The following is a 17,409-nucleotide window of genomic DNA, read 5'->3' on the forward strand; positions in this document are numbered from 1 at the left end:
GTAGGCACAACAATCCTGTTTTCATGAAAATGGTGCTTCAAAAAACAATAGAAAGAGAGATGCAAAGAATGTGAGATATAGAAACAACGTGATTTCTGTCTGCTGTCTTGTGTATAGTGGGAAAAGGAACCATCTTAGAAAGAATATCAACAAACATGGTTTAACTAGCATGACATGAAATACAGTTTTGTGTTTAGTATGGCCAAGTATCATATTAGCTGGCTGTGGTTAAACACAACTTTTCTTGTCCACTGTAAGAAGAAAATTTTGTGTGACGTTGTGACACAATGAATTTTCCCAGTGTAGACAAACTGGATGGCACAGTTTCACAGGTGTCATGAGCAGCTCTTCAGAACATCTCGTTCAACATGCTGGAGGCAAAGGAATGGCTGGAAAGTGCTACTAAATTCATATAGAGTACTTGATCCAACAGCCTATTATGGACGTTGAGGAAAATGAAGCAGAATATTGGAGCTAAGAGGAAGGAATTAGAGGTCAAAGTGATAATTACAGAGCCAATGTTAGGAATCTCTAGAGGCAGAAACTCCCAGAGCTTTGTAAAATTTTCTCTTTTCCCTAAGGTACTTCCCTAGGAATCTCAGGGTTGTACCACAGCCAGTAGCACAACAATTGGAGAATTGCTCCTAAAAGCATCCTTGGAACCATTCTCTCTTTTGAACTGAAAAGCCCACTTCACCTCATCCTTAGAAGCTTTGTGCAGATGGGCCTGCTCTGAATTGTCCGTGTCAGAAGGCTGGCCTAGGGTTGCCACTTGCCTCTCTGGCTCACGTAGGGAAATGCTTTTAATGAAAGTCTGCAGGGCAGCAGAATGAATATATATAGAAAAGAAATATTAGCTGCGAGGCTTAATTATGACATTTGCTATAGTTGCTGCAGCCAGGAGACAGGAATATGGGCTGGTTGCTGACAGGTGCTGATAAGCCTGGTTTCTTAGAAAACAAGAGATCATGAAAGGGACCATTACTAGAGCCCGGGGAACTGTTTTATATAGCTCTTTAATTTCTTTTAGGAGGCATAAATGCTGACAAATTCTGTGGTCTGAAATAAATTATAGATGCTTTTAAAAGTAGTTAAAAAGTACAGTAGTTTTAAAAAGAGGCTAACTTCCTGCTTGATATACCTTGGCTAAGTTACCCCAAGGATGAATGGGGCCCAAGGTATGTGCAGCTGTGGGACCCAATTCTGCTCTGGTTTCACCGGGAGGACTCTGCAGTGGGTTTGTCCCAGCTGGACTATAGGTTATATACTGGAAAAACATATTTTAACTAACGTGACTTTGCACCTAGTCTAGAGAGGCCAAGGCATGTTTAAAAACTTGCTAGTTGATTGTGGCCAACCCCAGGATCCCCCTGGTACTGAACCTAAGAGCTTGTCTACACTTGAAGCACTACCTACACCAACGAGAGAACCTGTCCCATTGGTGTAGGTAATCTATCTCCCTGACGGGGTAGCTGGGTTGACAAGGAATTCTTCTGTCGACCTAGTGTTGTCTACAAGGGAACTTAGGTCAGCTTAACTACACCACTCGAAGGTGTGGATTTTCACACTCCTGAGTGACATAGTTATACCGACCTAATTTTCTCATGTAGACCAGGCCAAAGAGAAAAAATTCCCACCCAGTAACCTGCTAGACAGCCTACATTTTACAGAGTGATCTGCAGCCCACCCATAACTCGAGCACCCTTTTTGTGTCTGAAGAGTCATTATTTGAGTAATAGACAGATAGACTTTAAGGTCAAAAGGGACCATTATGATCATCTAGTCTGATCTCCTGCACAATGCAGGCCACAGAACTTCACCAACCCACTTCTGTAATAGACCCCTAACCTATGACTGAGCTACTGAAGTCCTCAAATAAAGGTTCAAAGACAGCAAGGTACAGAGAGTCCACCAGCAAGTGACCAGTGCCCCATGCTTCAGAGGAAGATGAAAAACCCCCAGGGTCTCTGCCAGTCTGCCCTGGGGGAAAATTCCTTCCTGACCCCAAATATGGCAATTAGCTAAACCCTGAGCACGTGGGCAAGACTCACCAGCCAGACACTGGGAAAGAATTCTCTGTACTAACTCAGAACACACCCCATCTAACATCCCATCACAGGCCATTGGGCATATTTATCTCTAGTAGTCAAAGATCAGTTAATTGCCAAATTAGGCTGTCCCATCATACCATACCCTCCATAAACTTACCAAGTTCAGTCTTGAAGCCAGCTAGGTTTTTTGCCCTCACTGCTCCCCTTGGAAGGCAGTTCCAGAACTTCACTCCTCAGATGGTTAGAAACCTTCGTCTAATTTCAAGTTTCAACTTCCTGGTGGCCAGTTTATATCCATTTGTTCTTGTGTCCACATTGGTGCTGAACTTAAATAATTCCTCTCCCTCCCTGGTATTTATCCCTCTGATGTATTTATAGAGAGCAATCATATCTCCCCTCAGCCTTCTTTTGGTTAGGCTAAACAAGCCAAGCTCTTTGAGTCTCCTCTCATAAGGCAGGTTTGCCATTCCTCCGATCATCCTAGTAGCCTTTCTCTGCATCTGTTCCAGTTTGAGTTCATCTTTCTTAAACATGGAAGACCAGAACTGCACACAATATTCCAGATGAGATCTCACCAGCGCCATAGGACCACATTACTTTTTTTCACAGCCATATCACACTGGCCGCTCATAGTCATCCTGTGCTAATGATTACTGGGTGTGATTTAGGTCATATAGATGTCAATGGAGTCTTTCCATTACAATTGGCATCGGATCAGATGCTAAATTCAAGTGCCCTGACAGTATCTGCGTCTGAGGCCCTTAGATATCTAAACAGTCAAAGTTACAATTGGAAATAATGTTGGGTGCTAAACGTGAGGTCAGTTTTACAAATCTGGTGTTAGTCACTACTGACTCAGGCCAAATTAGAAGGGGCAACTTAAAATATATCTATTTTTTGCAAACTCTCTCTGTTCCTTGTATTTTAAGTTTTTCAGTCCTCCAACTTTTTCCTAAGTTTCTTCCCTCTGTGTTTCATTCAAATATAGAGAGTTAGGGTTTTCTTATTGGCTCCCGGCTTTCTCTTTAAGCGTTGATTGTTCATTATCACCAGTATCAGATAGCAACACAATCATCATATAGCTAAAGGACCAGCAAAATTAGCACATTGCTTGTCACTTCTGCCAGTCAGCCTTTTGCGTGAGGGATAAACTAACTCCAGTGAAAGGTAGAGGAATAAAGTCGGCTATTGAAGAAGAATGGAGAGAAGGGAAAGTCCTCTGGGGCATAAATACTATTAGTAAGTATTAGTAATTAGCTTGCTAGGGTAAACACCCTCATTCAATGCCCAATAGGCTCAACAAAAGAGAAGTTCACAAAGATAAAAGAATCTTACTTCCAAAGGATAATTTAAAAGGCTTAGGGCCAGATCCTCAAATGGTGTAAAGTGATGTAGTTCCATTGAAACGAAATTACTGATGCCAATTTTCACCAGCTGAGTATCTGGCCCTGAAACTTTATTTTTAAGCTGCTCTTTCCTTCACATTTATGAAAAATATTGCACTGTGACTTAACACTAGAGAACTGGTTTCAGTTCCCTTCTCTCAGCCATTCATTTTCTATTATTATTTTCTTTAAACTGAATTCTCCCTTATATTGGACATTATTATTTCAGCTACTTTTCCTCTGGACAACTGCATGACAAAACATAAAGCTGGGATTGATTGAAATGCTCTTGCTCCCCCTTGCGGTGAGGCTTTGGAAGAGTGGATTTGCTCATGTTTGCACCTGCATCTTTGTATTGCAGTTTTTGAAGTGCTTGCCAGGTTGCTGTGACCTTGGTTTCATTACCTGTTGCATTAGTGTAAACCTGTGTAAGCCACTCATGTAAGACGGATACAGAAAAACGAAGCTGCTGCTCACTGAGATGTACATTTCTTCTCATCTTCCCACATCCAATTTGTTTGGCACAGCTATAACATTTGTTTGCAATTCATTTATGGTTAGATTAAAGAAGAATGACCCTTCTGATCAGAGAAGAGCATTTATAGATGTGCTGGACTCTTTGAATATACAAAGTTATCTGTTCTGTAGCAAAGGCAGCTGCAGATTGAACAGCAGTATTATGGACCAGATCCTGAAATCCTTGGTTGTACTTACTGAAGCAGAACTCCCTTTGACGTGAATGAGAGTTTTACTAGAGTAAGAGCTGGGTAAGTCTTTCAGGATTTGGCCGGATTGGAACAGATATGCAGCCGCCTGCAAAGAAGTGAATGAATGTAACACAGTGTTGGCAGCTGTTGTGATCATAAGTATTGCCATATCTGGTGTTTTTCTCAAAGTTCCGGCTCCTGGAGTCATGTGATTAGGGGAGATCTCAGCTTTTATTAACCAAAAAGAAGGAAAATTTCTAGCCATCACAGTTGCAGATAAAGTTTAAAAATGTGGCCACGTGCACCCAAAAGGCTCAGAAACCAGAAAGCAAAGAAAAAGAGCCCCAACATTGTTGTCTTTACAAATCTCATGATTTTTAAGCCAATCTCCTTTTTTTTTTTTTTTGAGGCCTGGCTCATGATTTTTTTTGAATGCTTGGGGTTGGGAATGCTGGTAACATGACAATGTGATTCATTGTAAGCAGCCTGAAATAGTGCCGCTGTTAGGCTTGAAAGCAGAAATACCTATTATAGAATGGGGTCTGCCTAAATTGGGGTGGCACTGAAGGCAAGTCTGGCAAAGTCACCAGATGGTGCAGGGGAATGGAAAACAGCCAGATCACTCTGAGGCTGCAGGAGCGGGTGAGCTGTTCTCTTTCAAGCTCTGGCAGCTTAGCACTGTATGGTGCTTATTGGCCTAGTGAAACACTTAGAATCGGTTAGCCATTGAGACTTCAGGCCGTGCCTGTCTAGTAGCTAGAGGTGAGTTCATTCTCTGTGCCACTAGGTCCTTGATATTTCTGCTGTGACTGATCACAAAATTACCAGTTGTCATGATGGTCATAATGTGTCGCATTATCACCAGGACTGTATCGAGACCACCAATTCCTTCCGCATAAGCTATTGAACAGCTGTCAGATGGCAAGGAATGACCTGAGCTGGGATGGCTTTAAACCAGTGATTTAGAGGCAAAAGTCTCTATCCTCTGAGCCACTCACTGAAGACAGAAGTATACGGGTTATGTGAAAGACTACAGCGATCAGACATGGAGACTATCTGAACTTCTGTTGTACAAACTGGGATCTGAGAGGCAGACTTCAAACCTTGTTTAAATTCTTCTACACTGTCCTTGCCAGTTTAATTGGAATGAAGTGGAAGGTAGGATCACACTTTAATAGTCAATTGCAGCAGTCTGAAGGATTTTAAAACACCTCTTTGTATCGTAACACTCTCCAGAAATAACTGACCTCTTCTAGTCTAATAGACTTCTTACCATAGAATTTACATCACCCTCTCAAGTGCATCAAACCATTAGTTTGTTGGGAAGATCTACCTTTCTGAACAGATAGTCACAGATAAACATACACTTATTCAAATTCCTGTTGGGGTGATAGCCCCAAGGAAGAGTCTCCTCAGCCTACATCAAAGTATTAGACCTGGTGTTCACAAAATGTCATCCATGGACCACCACTTGCTGGTGGCCCACTGACAGCTGGCTCATCACATGGTGCTGGCTTCTACTCCTTGTTCTCAGCATCTAAATCATCTTAAAAGACAGTTAAAATACATTCAGTGCATTTCGAAATATTACTTTGCTCTGTAAGCGACTGCCACAAAAATGTTACAAGACCGTGATTGGGAGTGTGGCCCTCAAGACAGTTGCCATTTTCATGTGCGCTTCATACCATGGAAAAATGGTTAAGAACCTCTGGATTAGAGAACAAATAGGCCGTTGAAGAAGTTATTGAAATGTATTGTTGAAGTTATTCAAATTTGAACCATAGGTATGGAAATCTGAAAAGTTCTCTAGCAAGGAGTAGCTCCACTAGTTCAACTGCTTATCTTGATGTATCTCTGCCCTGCTTATCTGCACATTATTGTAAAATGCAGACCATTCTATAGTTGTGTAACATAGAGACCTGTCAATGAAAATGAAACCATCCTATGCAGGCAGTGGTACCTCCATCCTGGAGCTGCCCCTATGTTGATCGTGACATGAGAAGAAGCTATAGAAAAAGGTGTCCCTTCCCTCTGCTAAATTGGATTGAAAAGTCTAATAAGAACAAGGCTTTCTCTCTAAGGATTTCCAGTGGTGCTGTGGCTGCTTATTTTCAGAACAGAAATCCTGCTAGAAGAACCTCCTTCAGAAAAGTGTGGACCTTCTGTTTCCAGGCCCCAATGAATCCAGGAAATCCAGAGGCATTTATTTTATCTCTATCTTAATATATATTTTAATGTATTGAAAGAGTTGACCAAACTCTTTTGAATCTTAAAAAAGCTTGGGCTGGAAGTTTGGTTAAAGGTTTGTTTTGATTATTATTTTATCCAAACTGTTTTGTCTGTCCCTAGTAGTAATACCTTCATCCAGTTCCCATTCTTTTTAATACCTTTCCAGGTGTACCTGAAGCTGAAGTTACTTGGTTTAGGAATAAGATCAAGCTGGCCCCTGCCTATCATCTGCCTGATGGCTCATTGCTGATTGCAAACGTAACTCTGTCTGATCAGGGGTTATACTCCTGCAGGGCAGCCAATCTTCGTGGGGAAGTGACTGAAAGCACACAGCTGCTGATTCTTGGTAAGCCACAGATATGCACGTTGCCTTTGGAAGAGCTATTTGTTCATGACATTTCCCACATGTCACCGTAGTAATGAAACGTAAGCACCAAACAGACCTCTCTCTTTGGAGCTAGTCAGAGGACATAACAGAGGAGAGAGTGATTTAAACAGCCTTTTACTGCAGTGAAAGAAAGAACTCTTAACCGTGTTAGCAAGCTATATAACCAGGAACAAGGCTGTCTTCGTTTGTGGAGAAGGCGAAGATATTGGAACGGGGAGGGGGAAGGGTGCATGGATTAGAAGAAAAAAAGTTTAAGCTAAAAAAAGATTTTTAATATGTCATTTTCACACATTCAGATTTTATGGCTAAGAAACAAACCAGCCCCCTCCCTTCACCATTCCCTAAAATGAAGGCAATCCTGTGTAATGCTCCATCTCCGAGAAGCAGACCCTCTGGTAAAGCACTGAGTGACACTGACCAATTTCACACCTCACTAACAGATGCATAAACCCCGTGCACTTTTACAAAACAGTAACTCAGTTCAGTGAAGGGTGAAGTTTACTTTGTCTTGGGTTTCATGGTAGCAGGCTGAAAGTCTAGCTGGGTGATTTAGAAAGATATTGTCAGGCCCAAAGCATGGATGGAAGTGTTACCCACAACTGATTTATTGTGCTTGCTGATGGATTTTCCTCCCTAATAACACATCTGTGTCATTTCCCGCTGTCTGAGAGATGAAAGATCCGGCAGGACTATGTAAATGCTACTGTACGTTGGGTAATGAAGTGTGCATGTTTTATAACCCTGTACGTATAATTGCAGCAACACCATTAAAAAGCCTCCATTACAGAACTCTCTTTTCAGGGCTTAGTATATTGCCTGTTTTAAATCACAACCACTCAAGCTTCCAGGGTGAACCTTAGCCCTGCAGAACCTGCTGCCTCAGGGACTCCAGTTCTGAAGGGCAGATTTGAAAGTGAAAGTTCTCGCAGTCTTATAGGCAGCGCAAAAGCCTCTGTTTGATGTTCACATGGTTCCCTTGTCAGATCAGCCCTCGAAACTGGATCTAAAAATTATCTGCCTAGATAAAAAAACCAACCCGAGTTTCATCTTATAGATCATAATGGTTTCAGACCCTTTTCCTGTTCTTAAAAATGACTTCTGTTTTAAAGATACTGTTGTTTCTCAGGCAGTTTATACCCATTTATAGGCAAATCACATTCACAATCATTTTAACAAAAAGAAATAGTCTGAGACGCCCGAGCCACGTATATTTGATAATGAGCACCCGTGGCAGTAACAATTCCTGGTCGATGTGCAGCCACATTTATCTGAATGGGAAGATGCCACCGTTCGCTTACATCAAGTTTACTGTTGCAGTGTTGTAGCTGTGTTGGTCCCAGGATATTAGAGAGAGAAGGTGAGCAAGATCAGATCTTTCACTGGACCAGGTCTTGACCTACAGAAGAGCTCCGTGTACCTCAAAAACTTGGCTCTTTCACCCACAGAAGTTGGCCCAGTAAAAGATATTACATTGCCCACCTTGACTCTCCTCTATCAAATGTATTGTCATTTAAATGACAGTGGGGAAAAAACAGGAAACAGAATACAAAAATGGATCATCATCATCATCATTAATAATGGGCCAAATGCTACAGCCCCCCTTAGGGACTGATCCTGTGAAAAGTGACCCTCATACAGACAGTTATTCCTCCACAAAGCCCCAATGATTTCAGAAGGACTCTACACCAGAGTAGCTATGCTCAGTAACAACTCTACGGCTTTGGCCTCTCAAGTTTTGCCTGACTAAACTTCAGGATTTGGCTCAGTGCTAAAACCATCTTGAATTATGACATGATCCAAAGTCCTTTGAAGTCACTGAAGAGGTTCCCATTGCCTTCAGTGGGCATTGGATCAGGCCGTTAATATCGTCACTGTGGTTTTGGGCTTGTCTACACGACAAGTTTCTACATGGCAAGCCGGATTGTGAATCTACAGTGCAGAGCTTGCCACATGAAACATCCCATGTGGACACAGCTACAGAGCACTGAAAATCCCGGCATGTGGCTTGGCATACTTCAGGTAGTAGTATGTCACCATGTTATGACTAGATACTGGATTAGCTGTGCTGTGTGAATTTACCATCTGTTCTGAGCTACTGTATCTGTTAGTGAACTACTAATGCTGTCGTGCCTAGCTAGTCTCAGAAAGGATGTTGTGATAGCCTTACCTTCTGCGGGCTTGTGCCTGACCCTAAATATTATTTTAACCTCTTCTCTGCCTCCTCACATACTTGATACATCAGGCAAAGCACACCTCTCATGCTCTCCAATGTCCCCTTTGAAATGCTGCTGTATCACCACAGCATATCATGTGACAGCTGGTTTTAAACTTCCTCAAGATCTTTTCTGCTATGGTCTTCTTCATCATCTCAATCTGTTTCCAGACCCCCCACGAACACTCCTTCAGCTAGAAGACTTGACAACAATGCTTTTAATCACGGGGCCGGATACGCCCTCAGTACTGACTTCTCCTTCAGGAACAAGGATAGCGCTAAATCCTGGAAGTTCTGTCCTCATAGGTAAGTTGATCTTTAAAGTTTGTTGGATAAAAGTATTAGAAATGGGCTGCATATACAAAATTCAGATCCAGATGTTCATCCAGGTCAGAGGGATTGGGGTGTTGCATCAGCCCATTATAAACTGGGGCCATTTGCAAATTCCTGTTTTGAACTCAGGGACTTAAAATCAAATTTTAAATACCACCAAAGTACAGGATTTATTATTACTGTTATGCCCAAGATTCTCAGATAGGATCAGGGCTCCTTTGTGCTGGATGCTGTACAAACACAAAGTAAGAGACACGGCAGATGGATGTAACAAACAGAGGGATGGGGAAGTCAGGATGAGATTGAATATCAGATCTGAGGTTTTGGTGTTGGCATTATAATAAAGTGTACCCTAGATTGTGCTTCTGTCTCTTTTCCTCTCCACCCAATTACTGGTCTCTACTTTTCAAAATCATCCTTCCATTCCTGTTCTTTTTGTATGTCATTATCCGGGGTTTCTCTGAGAGCTTTATCCAACACTCTAGATTTACTTTACTCTTGCAAGCTGTTTGTTTCATTGTGTTTGTTTGTTTTAATTATCTTTGTACAATATATACAGCACCCAAAGTGTGCTCAGATCTTTACAAACAAAGAGTTCTGAATGAAATGATGTTCTTTTTCTATTATTTCTTTCTTCTCCACCTTCTATTTAGTTTTTTTTCTTTCTTTCTTTTCTCTGCACTCTAGCCCCCACTGTATACTGTAGAGTGTTTTCAAGCCTATGGACACGGTCTTTTTACAAAAAGATTCTCATTCTTTTGTTGAATGTCAGGGTCTGTTTATTTCTAAGTTCCCTTTCTTCCAATATCCTGAGGTCATATCTAACATGAGGCTCAGTTAAACAACCAGCTTCTCAGGCAGCCTTATCATCATGCATATGACTCTTGCTAGGAAATCATGAAGTATTTCAGTACTGATTTTTAGCCTTGCAGAAGCAGGACTGTAAATCTTTAGCAGAGAAATCTGTACCTTGTCTCAGTGCTGCTCAGAATTATTGTATTCCCTTCCACGGATCTCCTAATAGTTCTTTGCTTGCACTCAATAGCAAACATTTGTATAGGGGGAGTTTATATTTACATTTGTATTTGTTTGGGGTTTATTTTTTCCCCAATGCTGACAGCTGTGTCCATCTGTAATGGTTTCTTAGCAAGCAGCTCTGGATTGCATTTCTGATTGAACCAAACCTGCAGTTAAGGAGCTCTTTTGGGGGGAAAAAATGTCTGGCGGTATTTGATAGCATTGAGTAAATCATTTCAGGTGTGGTTTTACTGCACTTGCAATCCTAGGACTTGGTCACACTTCTATTTCATCCGTTTCTTCTTAGGTTTTCAAAGCAAAATCTTTAGTAGTTTTTTGTTGAGATTTGAAAGAAGTAATGCACCAGCCATAAAATGTGTTTTGCATCTGTTTGTATGTAATAACCTCTACTTTAATCTCATGGGACTATGTTATCCCCTATCCCACTGCTCCAGTTTAGGGGACAGGAAAATCCATGAGTTCCCAATATCAAAATATCAGGCCAAATTTTCTTGATGCACGTCTATGTATTCAGTGGAGTTACACATTGCTCAATTTGACCTGATATTATGAAAACCTAAAGAAACTTCTTGATAGATATTTTAATTGGAGATGCACTGGCACTGAACTATCCAGTCTGCTAGAATTCATACATATACAACCAAAATGCCCAAAGGTAAGTGAGTGATGCAACATGGCATAGCCAAAACTTGTACACAAAGCATTTGGTACACACACAAATTATCCAAACAATTATTGTCTGCAGTTGCACGAAGTATTGTCCTACCTGCAATCAGCTACAGTTAGACCAGTCACTTCTGCAAAAACAATTGGCCCTCTCCTCAGCCATTCTTTTAACTAAAACCAGATTACCTTTTAGGATTTTATCAGTATGGACTAGGATAAAAGACCCACCTTTTGCTCCCAAATTGTCTCTCTGCAACTGTCTAATAGACCACCTGTTTCCATAACCCTTCTCCAAAGTTCCCCCATCCAGTAATCCAATAATCCTTCCTATTCTGTAATCCAGCAGGTCCATTTTAATGCCTCCTAAACATTGGACCAGCTCTTGCCCAGAGATCTCATATGCTCTGGATGCTGTATAGGAGAACTCTAAACTGATGCTCATATGCTCTACTGTGTTGTGTGGACCCCTTTTGACAGATCCTGACATAGGCATTGACCTGGGGCCCAGCAGGCCTCACCAACAAATCTGAAAGACCTGATGGCAAGAGGATATGGTGAGTGAAGAGGATGCTGTTGGTAATTGCAAAGAAACAGGAAGGTGGGAGCCAAGTGATTGGGAGACAGAGTGTAAGGGGAGAATTGTGTTGAGGAAAAATTGGTGCAGAAGGATTCAGTGAAGAGAGGGAGTTAGAAGAGAATGAAAAGAAGGGAACTTTGAAACTCTTGGATAAATTCTGATAAGAATCTGGAGTTTTCAGGATTTAAGTGAAATGAGAATCTGAATTTGTGAGGTTTGCCTGCTACTTCATTAAACACAACTTCCTTAATAGGAAGGAGGAAAAAATGCACGCCATGAGAGGATGAGGGGATTAAATTTGCACATTGAGAAGAAGAATGTACAACTTAACTGAGTGAAAACTGAAAACAGATTGACATGGCTTGAAGTCTGTCATTTATGCCTCATATGTTCTTCTAGTGCGCCTGCTCCAATATATTTTCAATGACTACGTGGCTCCATTTGTCATCCCATCATAACTTTTGTGGACCTCCCTTATGGGAAAGCTCTGAGATTTGGGAACACAACATGGGTGTCAAGTTTGGGGACTGCTTTTCATCAGGTGAATGGGGTCCTTCAGCAGCATGCTTCCCATCTGTGTCATTTTGACTGGATAGTCAGAGAGGGAATTCTTTTAGGGTTTCTGCTTTCATCCTTCATCCCATTGACTTCAAAAGTGGTGAAACAATGTCCTTTTTAGAGGTCACAGAAGCAAACCACCTTTAGGGGTGAAGGGACAGTTGTCTCCGTAGCCATGCCCACCAGCTTTCTAGTTAGCATACTGTGGTTATCTTTCTCAGGTAGTGACCTGAGGGTACATGTTGCTCCATATCAAACCATCCTTAAGATGCATCCAGCTATTCATCTGTTCTCCCCACTACCTGCACTTTTATGATGACCCTATAGCAGGCACTGCTCGGCTATCTACCAAACACATTTCCTCCTATTAAGGACAAGATTTTCCCAAGCAGAACCTAGAACATTTCTCAGTTTGGTAACTTAGCCTATTTATATATTAGCTGAAATTGGCAATGAGTGATGAGCCATATATTATGTTTGCCCATAATTTCTGATTTACGTAACTTGTGGCATGTGCAAAATAAGATTTCATGTCACAGGTCCAGTTCTTTGCTTTATTTTTCCAGAAGTGTTTTAAAGTGATGCACACTTAGCATTTAGCCATATTTTGATCATGGAAAACTAATAGAAAGTTTAATGTATTTTTTATATCTGGGAAACAGTAGTAAATTCCTGTAGTTATACTAGGGTTTATTTCTTTTGAAAGCTTTCAGATTAGTTCTTATTCTTACAAGATTTTCTGTCATGAGTACACAGATATTTTTATTTTGGATGCAGTTCTTCAAAAGTTGACCACAAGAATACGACGTGCAAAGAGAAGCTGTTACTGTTAATTCTCACTTTCTATGATTTTATAACTATATTTATCGCCATGTGGCACTTTCCTAAGCCATTATCAAAATGCAGAATAATTTTGCTGGATTAAAAGGGCACTTTAAATAGAATTTATTTACCTACACTCCCAACAAAAGCTTCAAGCAAGTTAAAATAATTTTAATAAGGGTCTCATGCCAGATACTTTTGCTACCAAGCACAGTGCTACTTCAATGAGTAGTCACTTTTATTTCGCTGGGACCTATTAATGGTAGTAAGCACTATAAATGGAGTTTTCAAATGTGCCTAAGTGTTGTTGCCGTATTAATCCACGCCCCGAAGAGGTGGTATCTAGGTCTGCAGAAGAATTCTTCATCAAACTATGCTGTCTACACCAGAGGTTAGGTTGGCTTACCTACATCACTTAGGGGTGTGGATTTTTCACTGCCCTGAGCAACATAGCTGGGTTGACTTTACTTTTTAGTGTAGACCTGGCCTTATTACAGCAACAGGAAAGGCTCTCCAGTCTCTGTGGTTAATCCATCTCCCCGAGTGGCAGTATCTATGCTGACAGAAAAATTCTTCCGTTGACCTAGCACTATCTATGCCAAGGGTTGGTCGTCTTAACTGTGCTGCTCAGGGATGTGAATATTTTACACCCCTGAGTGACAGTTATACTGATGTTACTTCTTAGGCTCCCAAGGGCTGGTCTATACTAAGTCTTACTGAGAATCACTGAACTGTAAGCTCCTAAGGGCTGGTCTACACTGGGAACTAGCAGTGGCATAGCTCTCTCTCAAAGGTGTGAAAAATTCACACCCCCTGAGAAATGTAGCTATGCCAGCCTAACCTCTGGTGCGGACAGTGCTAGATTGATGGAAGGATTCTTCCAACAACCTAACCTCTCGGGAAGGTGGATTACCTACACCGAGAGGAAAACCCCTCCTCTCGACATAGGTAGTATCTATACTGAAGTGCTACAGTTGCAGCATTGCAGCTGTGCTGCTCTAGCAGTTTATGTGTACTTAGAGTATGCCTACGCGACAATAAAAAAACTGCAGCGTGCAACTTGGGCCAAGCTGTGCGGAGAGGGCTTAAAGTGCATCTTTGCACCCAAGCTGCTGCTGTTGTATGCCTGGCTGTTCCTCCTGCATGTTTTTTTAAAGCCTATTTTCCCACAGGTTTTAATGATCAGGGCTGTTGTAGTTTTGGTGTGAAATGCCCTCTTACTTGCCCATATATGAGAAAGCATGCTGAAGAATGGCACCATCTTGCTATGGTGCCTGTTTTTGACTCTGGGGCAGACTGTTTCTGCACTGTTTCTTGCAGAGGTTCCGCCAGCTAGAAAGGACATAAATCACTTCTATTCTTCAGAAATGAGTTGTGTTCTTCTCTGGCCGTGCTTTCTGGGCCAATACAGAGAGACCCATTTTCTATTATGTTCCCTCCAGGGGAGCATCAGAAACTTCAGTCCATATTTCTAGAAGTGGGGGATTTCTTTAAGAGCTGTACTTTAGATCAAAGTCTTTGCCTGCCCACATGAGATCACTGGCAAGCAGTCTCACTGTATCATTCAGTGACATATCCAAGTTTGCAGTTCAAAAAGTCAGCAAGCAGTTTTGCTTGCAGTGCCGTACTGTATTTTGACTTCCATAGGGCTACTTGTGTGAGTAACTGTTCTCCCCAGGAGAAGTGTAGGAGTCACAGCCTGGCCCAGCATAAGCCACAACTATTGCTGCTAACACTTAATGCCGAAGAGATGTCCCAGAGAAGTACGGCAGGAAGGAATGCTGGAGAGCTATTTGCCATGTGGTAGCTGCTGCTGAAATGAAATTGCACAGTAATAAGGGAAAAGAAGACTGGGGTTTTATCCATGAGCAACATCCTAGCCACAAATGTTAGAAGTGAGCAAAACCCTTTTACAGAAATTGAGCAATGGACTCTCATCTCAAACTGTACCAGTGATGGCATGTTCTAACAAGTTTACTGGGTTATGGGTATATGGGGACAGGAACGACACAAACTCATTCAGACATGTTTGTATTCCATGTGCGAGTAAGGGGGGCTGGTCTGGTAAAATACTGGGCATCTCCTCAGGGGGGCTGAACACGTCTGTTCTCATTGACTGAGGTGCCTGATGGTCCCCGTGAATTCATGGTGCTTTGCTGTGTCTGAGAAGGCACCTTGCAGAATGGGTCTCAGGTCAGCAGAGTTCATGCCTTTCTTTATGAAGGGGCAGACATGGTAAAAGTTAAAAGATTTAGAACAGAGATACCGTTGCTCGTTTCAGACCCAAGATCATCATTTTCTTACATTAGACAAGATGTCAGCTTGACACTAAGGGTTTCTCCTGAAATCCTTATTCTGGGCAAGCTGAGTTTTGAATGAGTAGGACTTTGCTTGGGCCCTAAGTGAAGTTTGTCGAAGTAGAGAGGTTGCTATTAAAAATATAATATTTGTAATTCCCTAATGATCATGGTTTAACGATACCTCCTCATCTAAGTATAGTAAAATACCATGGTTACTGTAGCTACTTGGCATGGTGAGTGCAGGCTCTGTAATGGCTCCTTTCTGTAACTAAGAGAATGTTGGGGATCATGAGGAAAGGATAGATAATAAGACGGAAAATGTCATATTGCCTCTTTATTAATCCAGGGTACGCCCGCATCTTGAATACCGCTGGCAGATCTGGTTGACCAATCTCAAAAAAGTGATATTGGAATTGGAAAAGGTACAACAAAGGGCAACAAAAATTATTAGGGATATGGAACAGCTTCCATATGAGGAGAGACTAATAAGACTGGGAGTTCTCAGCCTGGAAAAGAGAGGATTAAGGGGGGATATGATAAAGGTCTATAAAATTATGACTGATGTGGAGAAACTAAATAAGGAAGTGTTGTTTACTCCTTCTGATAACACTGGGAGTCACCAAATGAAACTAATAGGCAGAAGGTTTAAAATGAACAAAAGGAAGTATTTCCTCACACAACACACAGTCAAGCTGTGGAACTCTTTGCCAGAGGATGTTGTGAAGGCCAAGACTATAACGGGGTTCAAAAAAGAACCAGATAAGTTCATGGAGGATAGTTCCATCAATGGCTATTAGCCAGGATGGGCAGGAATGAAGTGTCCCTAGCTTCTGTTTTTCCAGAAGCTGGAAATGGGCAATATGGTATGGATCACTTGATGATTAACTGTTCTGTTCATTCCCTCTGAAGTACCTGGCATTGGCCACTGTTAGAACACGGGATACTGGGCTGGATGGACCATTGGTCTGACCCCGTGCGGCTGTTATGTTCTTGTGTACATGAGACATAACCTTTGAGTGAGGGCTTTTCCTTTAAGGCACATTCGAGTCTGAAGATAAATTGCAGATGAAAACAGTGATTAAGTATCAGATGCAGAGATGAGGGACAGTAGAAGGAGGAAGAATATATTTTGACCACTTTTTAAAAATAGCATGAAGTTACTTGGCATCTGTTTCTTCATTTAAATATTTCCTTGTAGATTAGCAGCTTGTTGTTGCATGGAAAATGGATATGAAAACATTTGATAAATCATTTCCCAAAGCATCAGTCCACAAGTTCCACGTGTTTTTTTCCAGATCAGCAGAAATACAATCTTCCTGATGTGTGGTGATTTTTTAAAATATAATGCACACCAGAGGATATGTATATAGAAAGAGGGAGAAGCAGAGCAGCATGCACTATATATAATCAAATAAATGTTTTGTATGGCATTTACAAGGCAGCCATAGGAAGAGATGCTGCAGTTTTTTGGAATGAAGCTCAAGCTCATGAATTCAGAGACTGGAATATAGATAACATTTAAAATAGCTGGGAACTGAAACAAAGACAGTAAATCCATCCGCTCCATGCACTACTTAGAGCTGTGAGATGAATTTAAGCATCATCCTCAAAGAGAGAGAAAGACACAAGCAAATGTTGGATATTTTAATACTGCTAATGATACCTACCATATACCCTGACAATAATGTCTGCTGTGTCCATCTGTCTGTATACATTTTTAAAGCACATATCTCCATGCAAAATCTACATGCAGGTAGAGCTGGTCAAAAAACATGGCGGAATTTTCCATGGAAAAAAATTTCAGAATTATTTGGACAAAAAAATAGAGGTGAAATTCTGAATTTTAAACATTCTAGCTCAAAAGCTGGCCAAAATACAGGATGCACATTTTGGTGAAAATCCTAGGTCTTTGTTTTGTTATTGATATTTCAACCAAAAATCTCATTGTGATATTTTATTTCAAAATGTTTTGATCAGCTGTACTTGCTGGTTCTCTAGCTAGCATTTTTTATGCTTTCACTTTGTTCCTGGACTCAGCTGCCCTCAGATGTGCCTGTGCCATTCATAATGAAGTCTTTGGGAGCCCCTAGGATGCAGTATGTTTAGCAATCACATTGTAAATTATGTCCTTGGAACTAGTGGA

General features: G+C 41.3%; 1 protein-coding gene across 1 annotated transcript in view; it reads left to right on the top strand.

The window, feature by feature from the left end:
- ADAMTSL1 (ADAMTS like 1) overlaps positions 1 to 17,409 on the top strand; it is a 611,419-nt gene that overhangs the window by 565,497 nt on the left and 28,513 nt on the right. Inside the window, exons 24-25 of the mRNA XM_067553131.1 lie at positions 6,539 to 6,718; positions 9,144 to 9,278. Of these exons, the coding sequence (XP_067409232.1) occupies positions 6,539 to 6,718; positions 9,144 to 9,278 (315 nt within the window). The remainder of the gene's footprint in view (positions 1 to 6,538; positions 6,719 to 9,143; positions 9,279 to 17,409) is intronic.

The sequence above is a fragment of the Emydura macquarii genome, unplaced genomic scaffold, assembly GCF_026122565.2.
Source record: "Emydura macquarii macquarii isolate MOO-44397 ecotype Brisbane River unplaced genomic scaffold, CSIRO-AGI_Emac_v2 contig_1451, whole genome shotgun sequence".
Classification (NCBI taxonomy): Eukaryota; Metazoa; Chordata; order Testudines; family Chelidae; genus Emydura; species Emydura macquarii.